The sequence below is a fragment of the Clupea harengus genome, chromosome 7 (assembly GCF_900700415.2).
Source record: "Clupea harengus chromosome 7, Ch_v2.0.2, whole genome shotgun sequence".
NCBI lineage: Eukaryota > Metazoa > Chordata > Actinopteri > Clupeiformes > Clupeidae > Clupea > Clupea harengus.
Genome location: NC_045158.1, coordinates 20,761,509 through 20,776,309, shown reverse-complemented (window position 1 = coordinate 20,776,309; position 14,801 = coordinate 20,761,509). Strand labels below are relative to the sequence as shown.

Genomic DNA, 14,801 nt, shown 5'->3' with positions numbered 1-14,801 from the left:
ATGTAAAAAGTGTTTTTACAGACATTGGAATTTAGATGCCAGGGTTGGGGACAGCTACTTCCCAATAGAAAGTACCCTATAAATGATGATTTTGTATATATTTAGCTTATCCCTATCTCGTTTAATGTCTTGGGTTTAAATAGACCATAACATATTCTTAGTAAATATCTATGTCTGAATACTGAATTGTTTTGTAAATAGTTTTTCTTGTTGTGGGACCACACTTTGCACCAATTCGGTAGAATGGCCCATATATGTTAGTATTATATGTATAGGTTGTTATATGTTTTAGCATATTGTATTGTATATTTATCTTGTATATTTAGTAAGGTTATTATATGTTATTACATGTAAATTATGTTCAGAGTACTTGTACAGAGTGTATGTCATGTTATGTTATGTTATATTATGTTTGCTATGTTATGCTATGGTAGGTTGTTGTGTGGTGCCTTGTCCTAAGAATTTCAGTGCCCAGTCTGACCCTGTGTCATTCTATGCATCTGACAATAAAAGACTTGTAACTTGTAACTTGTAACAAAGACACACCACGTGGTTATCCCTGCTGACAAAGTGTTTTGGCGTCAGAGAACACTAGCTTCTTTCTATATAAACATTGTGCGATGTGTTTTATTTTGCTTCTCTCTTGTCTGCTGCAGTTTGGGAGTGAGCCTGGGCTCTCTCTCTCTCTGAGAGTGGACCCGTGCCTCTCTCTGGCCTGCCAGGACATGGGTGAGCCCGACAAGCTCTTTGTTGTTGAATAAATATACATACTGTATGCAACTCCGGAGTCCGGACTGTCCTTGGCGCGGGCAGCAGCGTCAACATCAGTGGCTGTAGACTGTAGACAAATATTCTTTTCAGTGCAACTGTAGTTTAACCCTTGGAGGACGCAGAGGTCTCATGGGGAATATTGTGGTTTTGTGGGGAATTGCCTTTAAAGCTCCGCAAGTTTTTGTCCTACAAACATAAAAATAACACCCCCAGAAACCTTGAATCTTTTAATTTTCAAATATATACAGTTTGAAACTTATTTGAAAAATCAATTTGCACTTTGTAAGGAGAATAGAACTAAAATCTTACACATTTCAGTCTCTGAGTGAAAGTAGCTGTTAACGACCCACCCATTAGCAAATGAGGGCTATTCATATGATAAGAAAATGGTAAATCGGCGGTCGATAAGATCAAGACAAGATAATGGTAGACTTTTCAATGAACAGAATTAACTTTTTCTTTTTTTTATTGAATACTGAATACAGTACACAGATACATGGTATCAGGTCATATATTACACACCATGTTAATCCTGATCATACAAGTGTAGCCTTGAAAAGAAAACAAAAATACATTGGTGTTGGGTTGGTGATTAGGTACGCTGGATCCAACACCTTTCCCCAGCCCAAAACAAACAATGTGCCCAGCCCCATACCTCACCCAAAACAATAATCTCAGTGACTACAGATAATAACAAAAGTTTTGCATCTGTTCTTTGATTGTGAAGTTTGTTGCATGTCTATATGAACTTGTGCATCTTGAGTCTGAATTGGACGTGAAGTCAGTTTGCAGTGAAAGTTTAGGTCGCAGACCCATTTGAGAAAACAATGTACACATCCTGTACAATACTCTGTGAACTCTCTCTTTCTATATATATATAGATAGATAGATATACACCCTTCTGTACAACTCCATGTCTTTAATTACAGGGGGAAATAGAGATAGAGATAAAGACAGCCAAGGTGGAGAGAGACAGAGAGAGAAAGAGGGAGAGAGAAGGAGTGAAAGAGGCATTAGGCAATCACTGGGAATACAGCATAACAGCAGCAGTTGTGGTCTAAACTTTGAACCTTAAGGTGATGAAACACAGGGCAACAATTTTAACAATGTTGCCGGGCAACGATGTTGAGTAAGGTTGTTTCATTTACGCCGGGCAATTAATATGTGTCTTGAGAACTTTAATTATCAGTGGGAAGCTTATCATCCAATCAGAACACACAAATAATACATTTGACTGTAACCAAAACAAATACACACAAAGACAGACACACAAACGCAATGATTCAGAACCTTGTGCATAAACACTCCATCAATGTTGGATGAACGATGGCCTCTTAATCACACAAACCTCATTTCTCTCCTACTCCTTTGCTGTGTCTCTCTACTGTCCTGTCTGAATAAAGGCTAAAACGTCCTATAAAAAACTTAACAACAAAACACACACAACCTTGCGTCAAAGGAACTTGACACACGGAGGGAGCTTACAGTCAAACACAGCGAAGGCTCTCAAAGTAACCCAGCTGCCAGCCCAAAACCTGTGACTCTTCCCAGATAACCTAACGAACAGCAGTACCTGTGACTGTTCCCAGATAACCTAACGAACAGCAGTACCTGTGACTGTTCCCAGATAACCTAACGAACAGCAGTACCTGTGACTGTTCCCAGATAACCTAACGAACAGCAGTACCTGTGACTGTTCCCAGATAACCTAACGAACAGCAGTACCTGTGACTGTTCTCAGATAACCTAACGAACAGCAGTACCTGTGGCTGGTCTAGCTCACACTGACCAGGGATCAGGAGCCGTCTCGAAAGAAGAGATGATTCAAAATAATAATAATCAATCAATCAATAAATAATATATAAATAAATAAATAAATAAATAAATAAAGGGTACAGGGTGATCCTTCAGTCACTGATCTTAAGCCAAAGGGACTAGCACATCCCAGATACTGGTACGGATGTAGCCAGGGTCTGGCCCATATCTGCAATTAGAGAAGTTATGTGAGGTAGAGCTCAGAGAAAAAAGGAAGGAAATACAGGCTATGAGATCACACCCATACATGAAGGCCGGCATAAAAGAGGACCATCCATAAGGCTGCGGGAGGCTAAGAACAATACAACTTACTTAGACAGCATCTGTTTTCATGTTTTGCTCTGTTATGTTAGAAAAAGTTTTGCTCTGTTATGTTATGGTTGTTTTGCATTTCAGATGACCTAGTCTCGTAGTGCTTTCAGTGTATTCCATTTTTTGTTAAACCTCAACCTCATTTTGTAATTGAAATTGATAAGACAGGGGTGATCCTTCCTTAACGAGCTAATTTTTACTTCACCATCTTCACAATAAACTGAGCAAATTTGAACAATAAACCAAATTTCAAATAAAAAAAGGATGGCCTTTTTGATTAAATTAAATAACCTGGGTCAAGTTAAATTCCAACACGTTACTAACAGACAGCACTAATGAGTTTTATGTTAAGCGTGGAAAAAGTTGACAATTTTTACAATCTTCCAACAGTGCAAAATTCAATGAAATGATTTAAACCAGTAACGCAGGAACTAAACGTATTACCTTTTCCTTTAAGATTCTTACAAAAAAGGAAATTGTGTTAAAATTCTTCTCGTTGGGTAGTTAATTAAAGGTGTAACAAAGAACAAATAATTCACTAGTTTCAACAAACACAAAAAGAAACAAAACACACATAGTACGGCCAGGTGGACAGTTTTAGATTCTTTAGGAACACATAGCAGTGAGAGTGATCATCTGGGGTACATTTACCAGATTCAGGGGCACATTTTTTTTTTGTATTACAATCTATTCAGGAAGCAAATAGATAATAGTCTACAGTCTATGCTGAGAGTATTATTGAATGTAATTCACAGTATGAGTGAGTAAGGTGTGTATAAAACAATAAATAGGCCAAGCAGTCATTGAGGAAAATATTCTACTTCAGAACAGATGATCTACCTGGCTTCAGTGTCAGTGTCATGTAAGAATGGCTTCTGTTCTGAGAATCTTCAGCTTCGCTGAATGCATTGAAGCATGCCGCTTAGCTCCTGTACATGTGTCATGGTGTCTCCTGTGTTTCTAGCTGTCTTTGCAAGTAATTTGTCTTTGCACACAGTGGTGTTGAGGTCTATGCCGAGGAAAAGGACCTATTCATGCCCACTGCACAGCTTCATCAGGACCTGAGGATGAATGTGGTTTGCAGCATGACAGATGCGCCTCCAGGGGGCCACTCTGGATAAGGGATCTGGCCCTGACGCAGACTGGTTCCAGAGCCGGTTGTCGGCTGGGTATGTGCATATCAGGATGTGGAGAAGCCATACTTTGGTGTGTCCATGTCTGCATTGAGGTGACTGGGATGTTTTTTTTCCACCTGTATTGCAGATATGGTAGATCAGGCAGAAGAAGTTCCTTATTTTGAAGGTGGCAGGATTGGCCCTTTCCCACCATGTTTTAATATCAAGGTTAAAAGGTTAGGGCCCTGCCAGGGTAAGGGTCCAGAACAGAAGTGGACTTTTTATCTGTTCTGTCAATCATTGAGGTTTTATGACGCAGAGTTAAACTGCCCTCAAGTCACGAGGAGTCACTGAAAGCTGCATGATGTGTTTTCTTTTGTTTCCCCAAAGCCTTGTTTTACGATCTTACAAAGCTATGATTTTCCTTTCACCAAGTCAGGGATCGTTTCATTTGGAAATCCCTTCGGCAATCATACTCAAACATGGCGAGCATCAGTGTAGGCAATGCATCGCCTCAAACTGAGAGCACTACGGTTCATTATTTCTTCTAAATGTCTTTGATGTTTGGCCAGCAATCTTTCAATCCAAAATCCTTATTTTTCGCATAGGCTCAGACAGGGCAGACGTTACTCATGTAATAACAGTGACGCACTCGCTTGAGCAATAGCATTGCCTTTACATGTCGTGCTCTGTGCATGTACAAACAATGACCAGGGTAAGACCCTTTCACAAGTCCCTCATCCCCACACCCATGTACACACTGAGACAGAAGCCCTTGTGATGAACTAGCTTTAGCATGTAGCAAATGCCTTTCTCAATGTCAAGGCTTATTGACCATCAACTACATTTCCTTTCAAGGTAAACTCTTCATGGGGTTCACTTATTTCGATTCTTTTTTTCTCAGTGAAGAGCCGGCTGGAGTAGCGTATCCGTTCCCCCCTCCCCCCCCCCCCCCCCCCCCCCCGTCTGCTTCCTCATGCCTTGGTGTACATGTTCGGCGTGGTGGTGGTGAGCGCGAGTTGACCGTTGGGCGCGACCGGGCACGGCTCCTCCTCCAGGAGCCCCGCGGGGTCAGCGTTGGGGATGCTGTCGTGGTAGCTGCTGAAGCTGATGTTGTCCTCCTTGAGCTCGATGGTCCAGAAGGGCGCGTTCAGCTTGCGGTTGCGGTACTCGCGGTAGGTGTAGACGCCGGCCACGAAGCCCATGAGGAGCACCACCACGGCGATGATGACGGCCAGCACCACCACGTTGAACTGCGTCCAGGAGACCACGGTGAGCGCGGCCGCCGTGGAGTTGCGGGTGGGGGCGACCAGGCTGGGGAGCTTGGCCTGGGCAGATGAGGTGGTGATGGAGGCAGGGGGTGGGGTTGGTGCTGTGCTGGCGTCGGGCTTGGAGGGGGGGGTGGAGTGTGTAGCTGGAAGTGGCTGGCTAGGTTTGGCGTGGGTCGTCAACTCTAGGACAGGAAGGACTCGCACTGTAAAAATATAACAGAACAGTTTACACACACGCAAAATATATTGAAATATACACACACATACGTACATACATCCATACAAACACATACGCACTCACACAGAAATACACACACACATAAGTAGTATGCATAGAGAAGTTTTGCCAATACATTTTATTGGACATAGTTGTTGTTCGCATTCTCACTCCAGTGAAGCATAGGCCATCGATAGAGAGTTTCCAATAGATCAGGAATCCAATTGTTTTCGATCTTTCAGTAATCTAGCAGAATCCACTGAGCGAGGGATTGGCACAGCCAGCTTCGGCTTTCAGCACCTGGTATTCCAAGGTGGCCTCCCATCCAAGTACTAACCAGGCCCAGCACTGCTTAGCTTCCGAGATCATGCGAGATCGGGCCTGCTCAGTGTGGTATGGCTGTAAGCCATTTTGGAGGATAGTGCGTCACTACTAATACTGAGAAGCACACAGACGTTAATAGTATTTACATGAAGATAGGATAGTGCGTCACTGCTTATACAGCGAAACACACAGGCGTAAATAGTATTGCATGAGAATAGGATAGTGCGTCACTGCTTATCTCAATAATCTTTGCTGAATGTACCTATAGCCATAAATATTTTTGGAAACCTATGCCCTCTGCTTCATAAACAACTCTACAAATATTCAGTTGCCCTTGATGGATCTGCATATTGCTGTTTTCCTTTTGTGTCAGACATGAACTAAGCTTACATTATTTTTGTATCATCTTACTCATCTTCCCTGGTTATGTACTTTGTCTCAGTAAGAGCAAGTAGCTGAGGCAAGACATTCAAATAGGTGACACTTCTCTTGTAGCACGTGGAATGTACCATTGTCTCCCCTTCCTGTCATAAACGTAAAGGGTGGGTCTCATCACCACTCCCTTGTATTCTCCCACCTGTCTGAATGTACTTCTTACTGTCAGGTAGGCCATTCTCTGAGCAACACGCTAAGAGGGTGTCTCCACGCTGAAATAAACTCCAAGAATCCTGGATTCAGGGTTAATTTCTAACACAACTAACCATTAGATATGTGTAAGTTCACTTATAATTTCAGCTAGTAGAAGACTGAAAGTGAATTCATGTCAGATTTAGAGATTACATTTACAGATCACGCGACACATTCCGACAGTTATCGAAAGATAAAACAGTATACAACGGCAATAGAAAATACACAGTCTCTTAACACAGCCATTGTGGAGGCAATGATTTCTCAATTAAACACGAGGTAATGCAGCAATAACCTGCCTATCACAGTGAAACCTTTAAAAAGATACACCCTCTGTTTTTTTGCCATGTTGTGGCATGTACGAATGATCATGGAATTGCATTTAAGATCCCCAACAACGACTGTTTACAGCATTGTGCTGAAGATCTGACAGAATGCACCCTAACATAACCATTAGTGGGCAACTTGTTGCAATCATCCAATCAGAACCCTAGGAACCAGACATGTGATGCCCCTGCAGCATTGCTCCCAAAGCCGCCGCATGTTCCATCACCTCTAATCGGTGACTGCAGGTGTGTCTCGTGCTTACCCTTGAGAGTGCAGTTGTGTGTGCTGGCGTCGCCGGTGTAGCCAGGGGCACAGAGCTCGCAGTGCTGTCCGGCCGTGTTGTTGGCGCAGCTCAGGCAGTGCCCGGTGTCTAGGTGGCACAGTCGCGGCGCAGAGCGAGGGTCCGCGTTCCCGTTACACTCGCAGCGAACACACACCCCACCCGAGCGGTAGAAGCCGTCGGTGCAGAGGTCACAGGTGGCACCAGCAAAGCCGGCTTTACACTTGTCACACACTGCACGCCCGGTGGAGTCTGAGGGGATACAAACACACACACAAACACACACACACACACACACACACACACACACACACACACACACAAACACACACACAGTGGCATCGTTAGGTCCTGAAAACGGAGCTGTTTAGAGCAAAGCAACTGACAGACTGTGTAACAGACTGGATCCTGACGGATGAGGGAGTAATGAAGCGCTGCACAGTGCACACAGAGTTGGAAGACGCGCGCACCAGATGAAAAGTTTTGTTTTAAAAAAAAAAAGAATCTAGCCTAGCTATATAAAGAAGAAAATCCAAACTAGACTTAGCCCCTAATTTTTTCAATAGCTAGACCCCCCCCCCCCCCCAAATACATCAATTAATTATGTCGTAACATTTGTCATGTTGAAACTCTCAGAAAGAGAGTTCATCATGTTCCATCGTAACATGCTCCAAGTATACAGACGCCAAATCTCCTCTCTGTTGTCTGCACGCAGAGGAAACAGCAGCGCAGTGCGGTGAAGACTGCTCTTCCACCATGAAGACGAGGCAGACAAACGACACACTTCTGCAAATGGCCACTAGATGGCACTGTACTGTTGTGTTATTTCATTTCATTGTAAGAGCACACCCTACAGGCACACAGGTGCATGATTGGTTCACCCCTGCAGACAGGTATTAAAGCACAGGACACCTGGCCAGACTCTAAACTGCAGACTAACAGCACATTGTTATGAAACTAAGGTTAGGATTAGAGATGGGGTGAGGGAGGGTGAGCGCAGGGGTTATGTAAGAAAGGAGAATAAAGTGCTGTTACACAATGATAATGGGTGCGTTACACTGTACTTATGCTGCAGGTTGGGTAATAGAGAGTATTATCATCTTTCATTCACTCAGGGTTGTGCACACCACAAGGTGATGGCATTAGGCCATGCAGGCCCTTCCTAATGACATACTGGTAGAGGCTGGTTTAATTAACTATTATTAAATTGGCTTCAACAGATTTATTGCATACAGGGACAATGAGAAAATATCCTTTTCATTAAACTGCATTCAATTTACCAATGACTTTCAAGGTGAAATTATCATCTGCTTGCACCACCAAAAAATGAACACAACTGGCTGTTTGAGTTTTAAACAAAACCAGCAAGAACAACAGTCATAAATATCTCACCATAAAACGAGCAGAAGAGGTCTCTGAGGACATCTTTAAGTGGCCGCTCAGCCTAACCCTAGCCCTGACCTCTGACACCGACCTAAACCGGTTTAAAATGCACCGATGGAATTTGGTTAACATGGTCAATGATAGGAGCTGAATAGGCTAAGCAGAGAAGTACATGAGACAGAGGGGGGGAAAAAATCCATATTATAGATTTATAGCCTTGCTACAGACAAGCGTTCCTCATGAGAGGAAAGTAAAATGGGTTCGTTTGACCTGGTTAGCTTGCTGTGGCATAAGAGAGTCAAAGAGACCAGATGTTTTCCTTTAGTGTAAAATGCTTTAAGAACATTTTCACTGGTTCACTCTAGGCATTTCTCATCCTCTTCTTAACCCTGTCTCTTTACTTTACTTTCTTTCTTTAGTTACTTTCAATCCAACACTCTGTGTCACTCTGCCTTTAAGAAACACAAACTCAGAATTATATATATGATGGAATATTTCAAGAAACATCACGTAGATTTTTGCATTGATACTTTAACAGACCAACAACCACGCACCATGGACAGGAGACACCATGGACAGGAGTCACCACCATGGACAGGAGACTCGGCTCTCAAGCCAAAGAACCTTTATAATACACACTAAATGCTGTTGCATGTTTCGGGGGAAATTAGGGGGAAATATCAGTGTATTTCAAGGGAGATTAGGACGTGTTTTTTAAGTGTATACTGATCTGGGTGTTACGCAATTGCACTAAAGTGGTGAATGATGATCTAAAAACCCTGAGAGTAGTGGTTTAATGCTATTCATGCTCGTGCCCTAAAGAAAACTTCAGTGCATTTCAAAGTGCCCTTGTCTGGAAACCTAAATGTGCCACTGGCATTGTCATCCTGCCTGCGTGTGTAAGTAGTCCCTAAGCCCAACCGCTAGCAATCTAGGGCACTCTTATTTCCCTTGCATGCATTTCTGAGCTCTTGGAATTAAATAGTGCTTTACATTAAGGTTTCATTAATGTACATGAATTAAATGCAGTGCTTACCATTAATAAAACATTCAGCAGTACAGCACGTAATGTTACTTAATAGTTGTAAGGAATTGAATAATGTTAGCCTGCAGGTTATAGATGTAAGGAGCAATTTGTCAAGTAACATACAGTATACAAACCTTAAACTTTTGTACATAGTGATATGTCTGGTTTGTTAATATAGAAGTTCATGCTTTTTCTTATTCAAGTAATGCATCAACTAATGTTAGTGAAGTGAATCCAGTCACATGGAGGTGTGTGGATTTGGATTTCAGAGGCGTTTTGATACACATACATAGCACAGCATAGCATTAGCATAGCATAGCATTAGCATAGCATAGCATAGCATTAACTTCACACTTCCACATTACTGCCTGGCATGAGTGCCTAAAGATCTTCTACAACTTCACTGATATGACATAGTAAACAAAACAACCGGACCATACAATACAATACTGTACGCCGTACAATAAAAGCTCCCTCATTATCTAATTCATTCATTAATGAATGATCAGTCAATCGACGTCCAGTGAGGCAGTGCCATCTCCTGTGTCCAACACCTGAGCCAAACCCGATGCCAAATGTCCCCCGATTCTGGAGCGAACCAGGCCCTGGCCTGCTGCGTTCTGTGGGAATATGAGGCAGGAGCAGCGGCCCATGGGCCCATCGGCTCATTAACTACACAGACTGAGCAGATACCTGATGACTGAGCAGAGAGGCCTTCTCTTTAGAAAGGACCTGGTAAAGATGGGCCCAGCCGGTCCACACTTGCCCGTCTGCTGTTCAAAAAGAGAACCACATGCCAAAACCTACACATAAAGCATAAGCGTGATGAAGTCATAATGAAGTGTGTTTGTGTGAGTGAGAGAGAGAGAGAGCGTGAGTGTGTGTGTTTTTGTGTGTGTGTGTGTATGAGAGAGAGCGCAAGTGTTTGTGTTTGTCTGTGTGTGTGTGTGTGTGTGTGTGTGTGTGTGTGTGACTGCACAATGTGAGCGTAAGGGTTGATGTGTAAAAGGAACCACAGAAGCGGAGGGCAGTGAAGAGCTGAAGCGCCCCGGGGTTCATTTCACAAGTCATAGAGGCGGAAGAATGTGCTCAAGTCTCAAGAGATGAGTTTAAGTGTGCACAAATACACACAGACCACAGACACACACACACACACGCACACGTGCGCAGGCATGCTTAGAAGAGATCTAAAATATTTATGGCGGGGATAGAGACCATGGTGTACAGAATGACTGCTCTTACACACACACACACACACACACACACACTTACAGACTGACCTGCATTGAGAGATAACAGACACTAATCCGCCCTCTCAAATGAATGTTGCATGGCAGAACGGGCTGCACAAACACACATCATACACTCCGTTTATTCATGTTATTATTATTATTTTTATTGGTGCTGCATATGCAGTTATTATTCAACACTTGGCTTCCTTTCTAAACACTTGATGGCTGTCAGTCATACCTTTATATCAGGCATTTGTTTAAAGAAGCCTTCTGTAGCATATTTTTGATGCTGTTCTTCAAGCCACAGTTGTCAGCACGGCCTCTTGCACGCCTCTGACCACAGTGAGATCCAACCTTACATCGTCAATTTTGAGCTCTAGGCTGTTTAGTATTGCATTAGAGGGCAGTGTAGGATGACTGTACTGGGCTTCAGGCGTGAGTAATACCAACATTAGAAGCCAGAACCTGATGAGAGAGGGAGAGAGAGAGCGAGGTCACCCTCAGGGACATCCACAAGCCCGTCCGTCGGACGTATGCTGTTGCCATAGTGACCATGCTCTCAAACAGAAAACACAATCTCCTGATGCCTCTGATGTCTTGCCCTTTCTTTGTCAACATCCTGAGTCTAACAGGATCCTTTGAAGGGAGGGTTGTTGTTTTTTTTTGTAATCTGTAATCAAATACTGTAAAAAAAAAAAAAAACGACAAACTGACATCCAGCCAATCAAAACACCATGTCCCCTGTCTGTCCATCATACAGCCTTACTGAGGCAGCTTATCTGTGCAGAGCCCTTAGGGGGGAAAACTAAGGAATTTGGTAAATCACTTTTGTTGATGAATTTCAAAATAAAAAATGTAAACTTCAGTCTAAACCCACGTCTACAGCTTTAACATCAAACAGGATACCACGAGCTGTCTGAATACAGTTTTCCCCACCTCAGCCTGACGCCACTCTCTTCTACAGTATTCCATCCTAATATGCGCGTCATCAGTCCTGATGTATAGATCTGCTTTGGCATTGAATGCCATGTCCCTTCCTAGTCCCTAACATCACAGGGCTCATGGTAGCCTGGGCAATCTGGGGTCACGCCTGCTCCCTGGCAGTCATCGCCACGGAGATCCACTCCCGAGGCCACCCCAGTCGACGATGGGCCCACGCACACTCAATGCGACAGTTTCCGTGGCGCCACGTATCTACCCACTGACGCTGTTGCTGGGCAGTTCCAACCAACGGTGGTGATGTAGGGAGGGAATACAGACGGGCACGTGCACACGCATTTCCCGCAAAGCCCATGTGTATCGTTTGCTTTGGGTTCTCGAGCGATTATTCAGAACACAGCTACGTATGTGTTGTTGAAGAGAACCTCAGAACACAGCTATGTGTTGTTGAAGAAAACGTCAGAAGTCATCACAGAAAAATGCTCACATGTAAAATGCCCTCATGTTCACCCCTCAAAGATGGGAAGCAGACGGAGCATTTGGATGCATCTGGGCCCTTTAGATACATCTCTCCGTGCTCTGTCTACATGCTTGTTTGCGGTGCTCGTGTAATCACTTGGAATAGGAGCACAGCCTAAGTTCTACTGACAGCACCTCTGTACATACCACAAATCACCACCATATAAAAGTACAGGCCTAAGAGATATCAGCACCTGTGGCATATCAGAGGCGCTGTATGTTCACTGACAAATGTGTTCTTTTGGGCTTTCATAACCCTATGAAGGAAATAGTGTTTGGTCTACAGAGAGCACCTTTGGGGATGCGCACGTACACGTCCAGTTCTCACGGACATTAATAACTGATTCATATCAGAGGTGCAGCATATTTACTGTCAAGTATTCACACTGTATCACCACTCACCCATAGAGGTGAATCTGTTAGCTCACTGGTACTACATATTGAAAAGAAAAATCCCTGCAACACCAAACCCAACAGGCCAAATTCATTTATTTTCTACTGCTATTGTAATGGCGATGTTGTACTGTAATATTTTTTGTGATTGTTCTTCCCATAACAAAAAGGGCAGATAAAAGGTAGAAAAAAAAAAGAATCCCATCCACAGACAGGTTAGTGGGGGGTTCGCAAGGATGAGTGACAGCAGCACTCACCAACATGGCAGCTTCCAGAGGAGGTGCGGTTGGAGCAGGGACACGGCAGGCAAGCGTCCCTTACCCCCTCTCCAGGTCGGCGGTAGGACCCAGGCACACACTCCTCGCAGTTCTGGCCCTGTGTGTTACCCTGACAGTCCAGGCAGCCACCTAAAACACACACACACACACACACACAGAGACAGGCACACACACATACGCACATGAACATAGGACAATGTGACCTTCAGAGGCATAGTCAGAGTGCGGCAGCACAGGTGTATGTTTCTGTCAGAACAATAGGTGCTAGGCTCTCAACAGCAAGGCCGCACTGGATGATTGGATGTCAAAGCTAAATCAGGTTCACAGTGCTGACGCATTCGAGTTATCCAGAAAAGTCCACCTAGCAGTACTCTGATGTAATACAGATCTCATGTCCTCTACAAGAGAACATTCTAGGCCAGGTCTGCTTTGTAATGTGCCATTGTTCTAGTTTCACTCAAATGAGGACAGTAATAATCAAGGGGACAAGTGAATGCATGCATACACACTGAAGGAAGTCCCAACCACCTCTTAAATATGATGGTTATGGTTGTGGTTTTGTCCAAAGCAACTGATATTAGTATATGACCTACATAACCAGTATTATTATATATTTATGTGAATGTTAGTAGATGTAAGTACATGACATTAGTAGTTTATTTAATGTGTAACAAAAAGTGAGTAAAGGTTTTTCTTATTTGAAACCAGCTTTAGAGAGACCACCTGTGACACTATGGGAAGAATGGGCTCCAACACAGCTGTGTACTCTGACGACCACAGAAAGTGTGTGAGACATTATATTTACAGTGTGGACTGTGAACTGTGTGTGTGTGGGGTGTGAAAAGCCCTAATCCATTACAACAGACACACAGGAAGGCTCTTTTCTTTTCTTTCTTTCTTTCTTTTTTTTGTGGAGCGAAATCTGGAAGAGATAAATCCCGGCTGTGCTCAGGGCGCCTCGTCCCAGGAAAAAGGTTACCCAACAACCATCTGGACACAGATCCCATGGAGAGACAGATGGGCTCTGGGCTACCCTCCTCTAACACACACACACACACACACACATACAGACACACACACACACATACACACTCTCTCACACACACATACTTGAATGAACACATACATACGCACACACTTGAATTAACACATACATACACACACACACGCATGATTTAACACAAATACACTTCAATTACCAAAAACACAGAAATACTTCAATCGACTATCTCTTGAATAAACGTACACTCATGCATAGACATACTGAAACAAACACCAAAAGACACCGCCACATGCATATAGGTTGTTGAGTAACCTTTTCTAGGATTGGTTGAGGAACTGGTGCTCACAAGCTGTATGCAAGAATAAGCATATATATGCAGGAAGACCATTTTCACACAATAGGCATGGCTTCAGACCACATTCATAGACACATTTTGATGTTCAACTTTTTGGAGAAAAGCTTTATCTACTTAATTATGAATACAGACCTCTCCAAAGAAGTCTGCGGTCAGCCTGGTAGATTTACAGACCAAACCAACAGCAACAGCCTAGTGATACACTAGAGAACACTTCTACGCTAGAGGCAGTGAATGATGGTGGTAGATTCACCAGACTGCTCGGCTCACAGCTTGACCTCTGTGGCAGCAGTGACACAGCTCTGACTGCTGCTGACCTTACTGATGGCGGACTTATGGTAAGCACAGTCGATTGGCACAGATCAAAGTAGCATAGCGTGACAGCAAAACTGCAATCTGACCTCACTGCTGGTGGTGCGGACCTGATTGATACCAGCGCTGCAGGCACAGGATGAGGGCGAGTGTGAGGCGATGTGTGTAGTGGGGTGGATGGTGGTAGGGGCACCAGCTGACCTGAGGGTACGAGATGTTCTAATAGGAAGCTGCTTGCTTCTGACTCTCTCATCTCCTCCTCTCTCTTCTGATCCAGGCTTCTCCCCGTTAAAAGGGAGTG

The 14,801-nt window shown here is 43.7% G+C and overlaps 1 protein-coding gene, 1 long non-coding RNA gene and 1 pseudogene across 3 annotated transcripts in view; all 3 read right to left on the bottom strand.

The window, feature by feature from the left end:
• Positions 1–1,219: 1,219 nt before the first annotated feature.
• LOC116221119 lies at positions 1,220–4,953 on the bottom strand. The gene is made up of 2 exons (XR_004164028.2): positions 2,366–4,953; positions 1,220–2,327 (listed from the first exon to the last, which is right to left on the bottom strand). It is a non-coding gene; the product is annotated as an uncharacterized LOC116221119 (long non-coding RNA).
• Positions 4,954–4,979: 26 nt separating this feature from the next.
• Positions 4,980–14,801, bottom strand: part of si:ch211-158d24.2 (multiple epidermal growth factor-like domains protein 9) — a 25,573-nt gene continuing 15,751 nt past the window's right edge. For both annotated transcript variants that reach the window (XM_031570810.2, XM_031570811.2), the window contains 3 exons: positions 12,810–12,959; positions 7,042–7,311; positions 4,980–5,487 (listed from right to left, as the gene is read on the bottom strand). In XM_031570810.2, the coding sequence (XP_031426670.1) occupies positions 4,988–5,487; positions 7,042–7,311; positions 12,810–12,959 (920 nt within the window). In that variant the 3' untranslated portion in view covers positions 4,980–4,987. The remainder of the gene's footprint in view (positions 5,488–7,041; positions 7,312–12,809; positions 12,960–14,801) is intronic.
• LOC116221227 lies at positions 5,790–5,908 on the bottom strand (annotated as a pseudogene).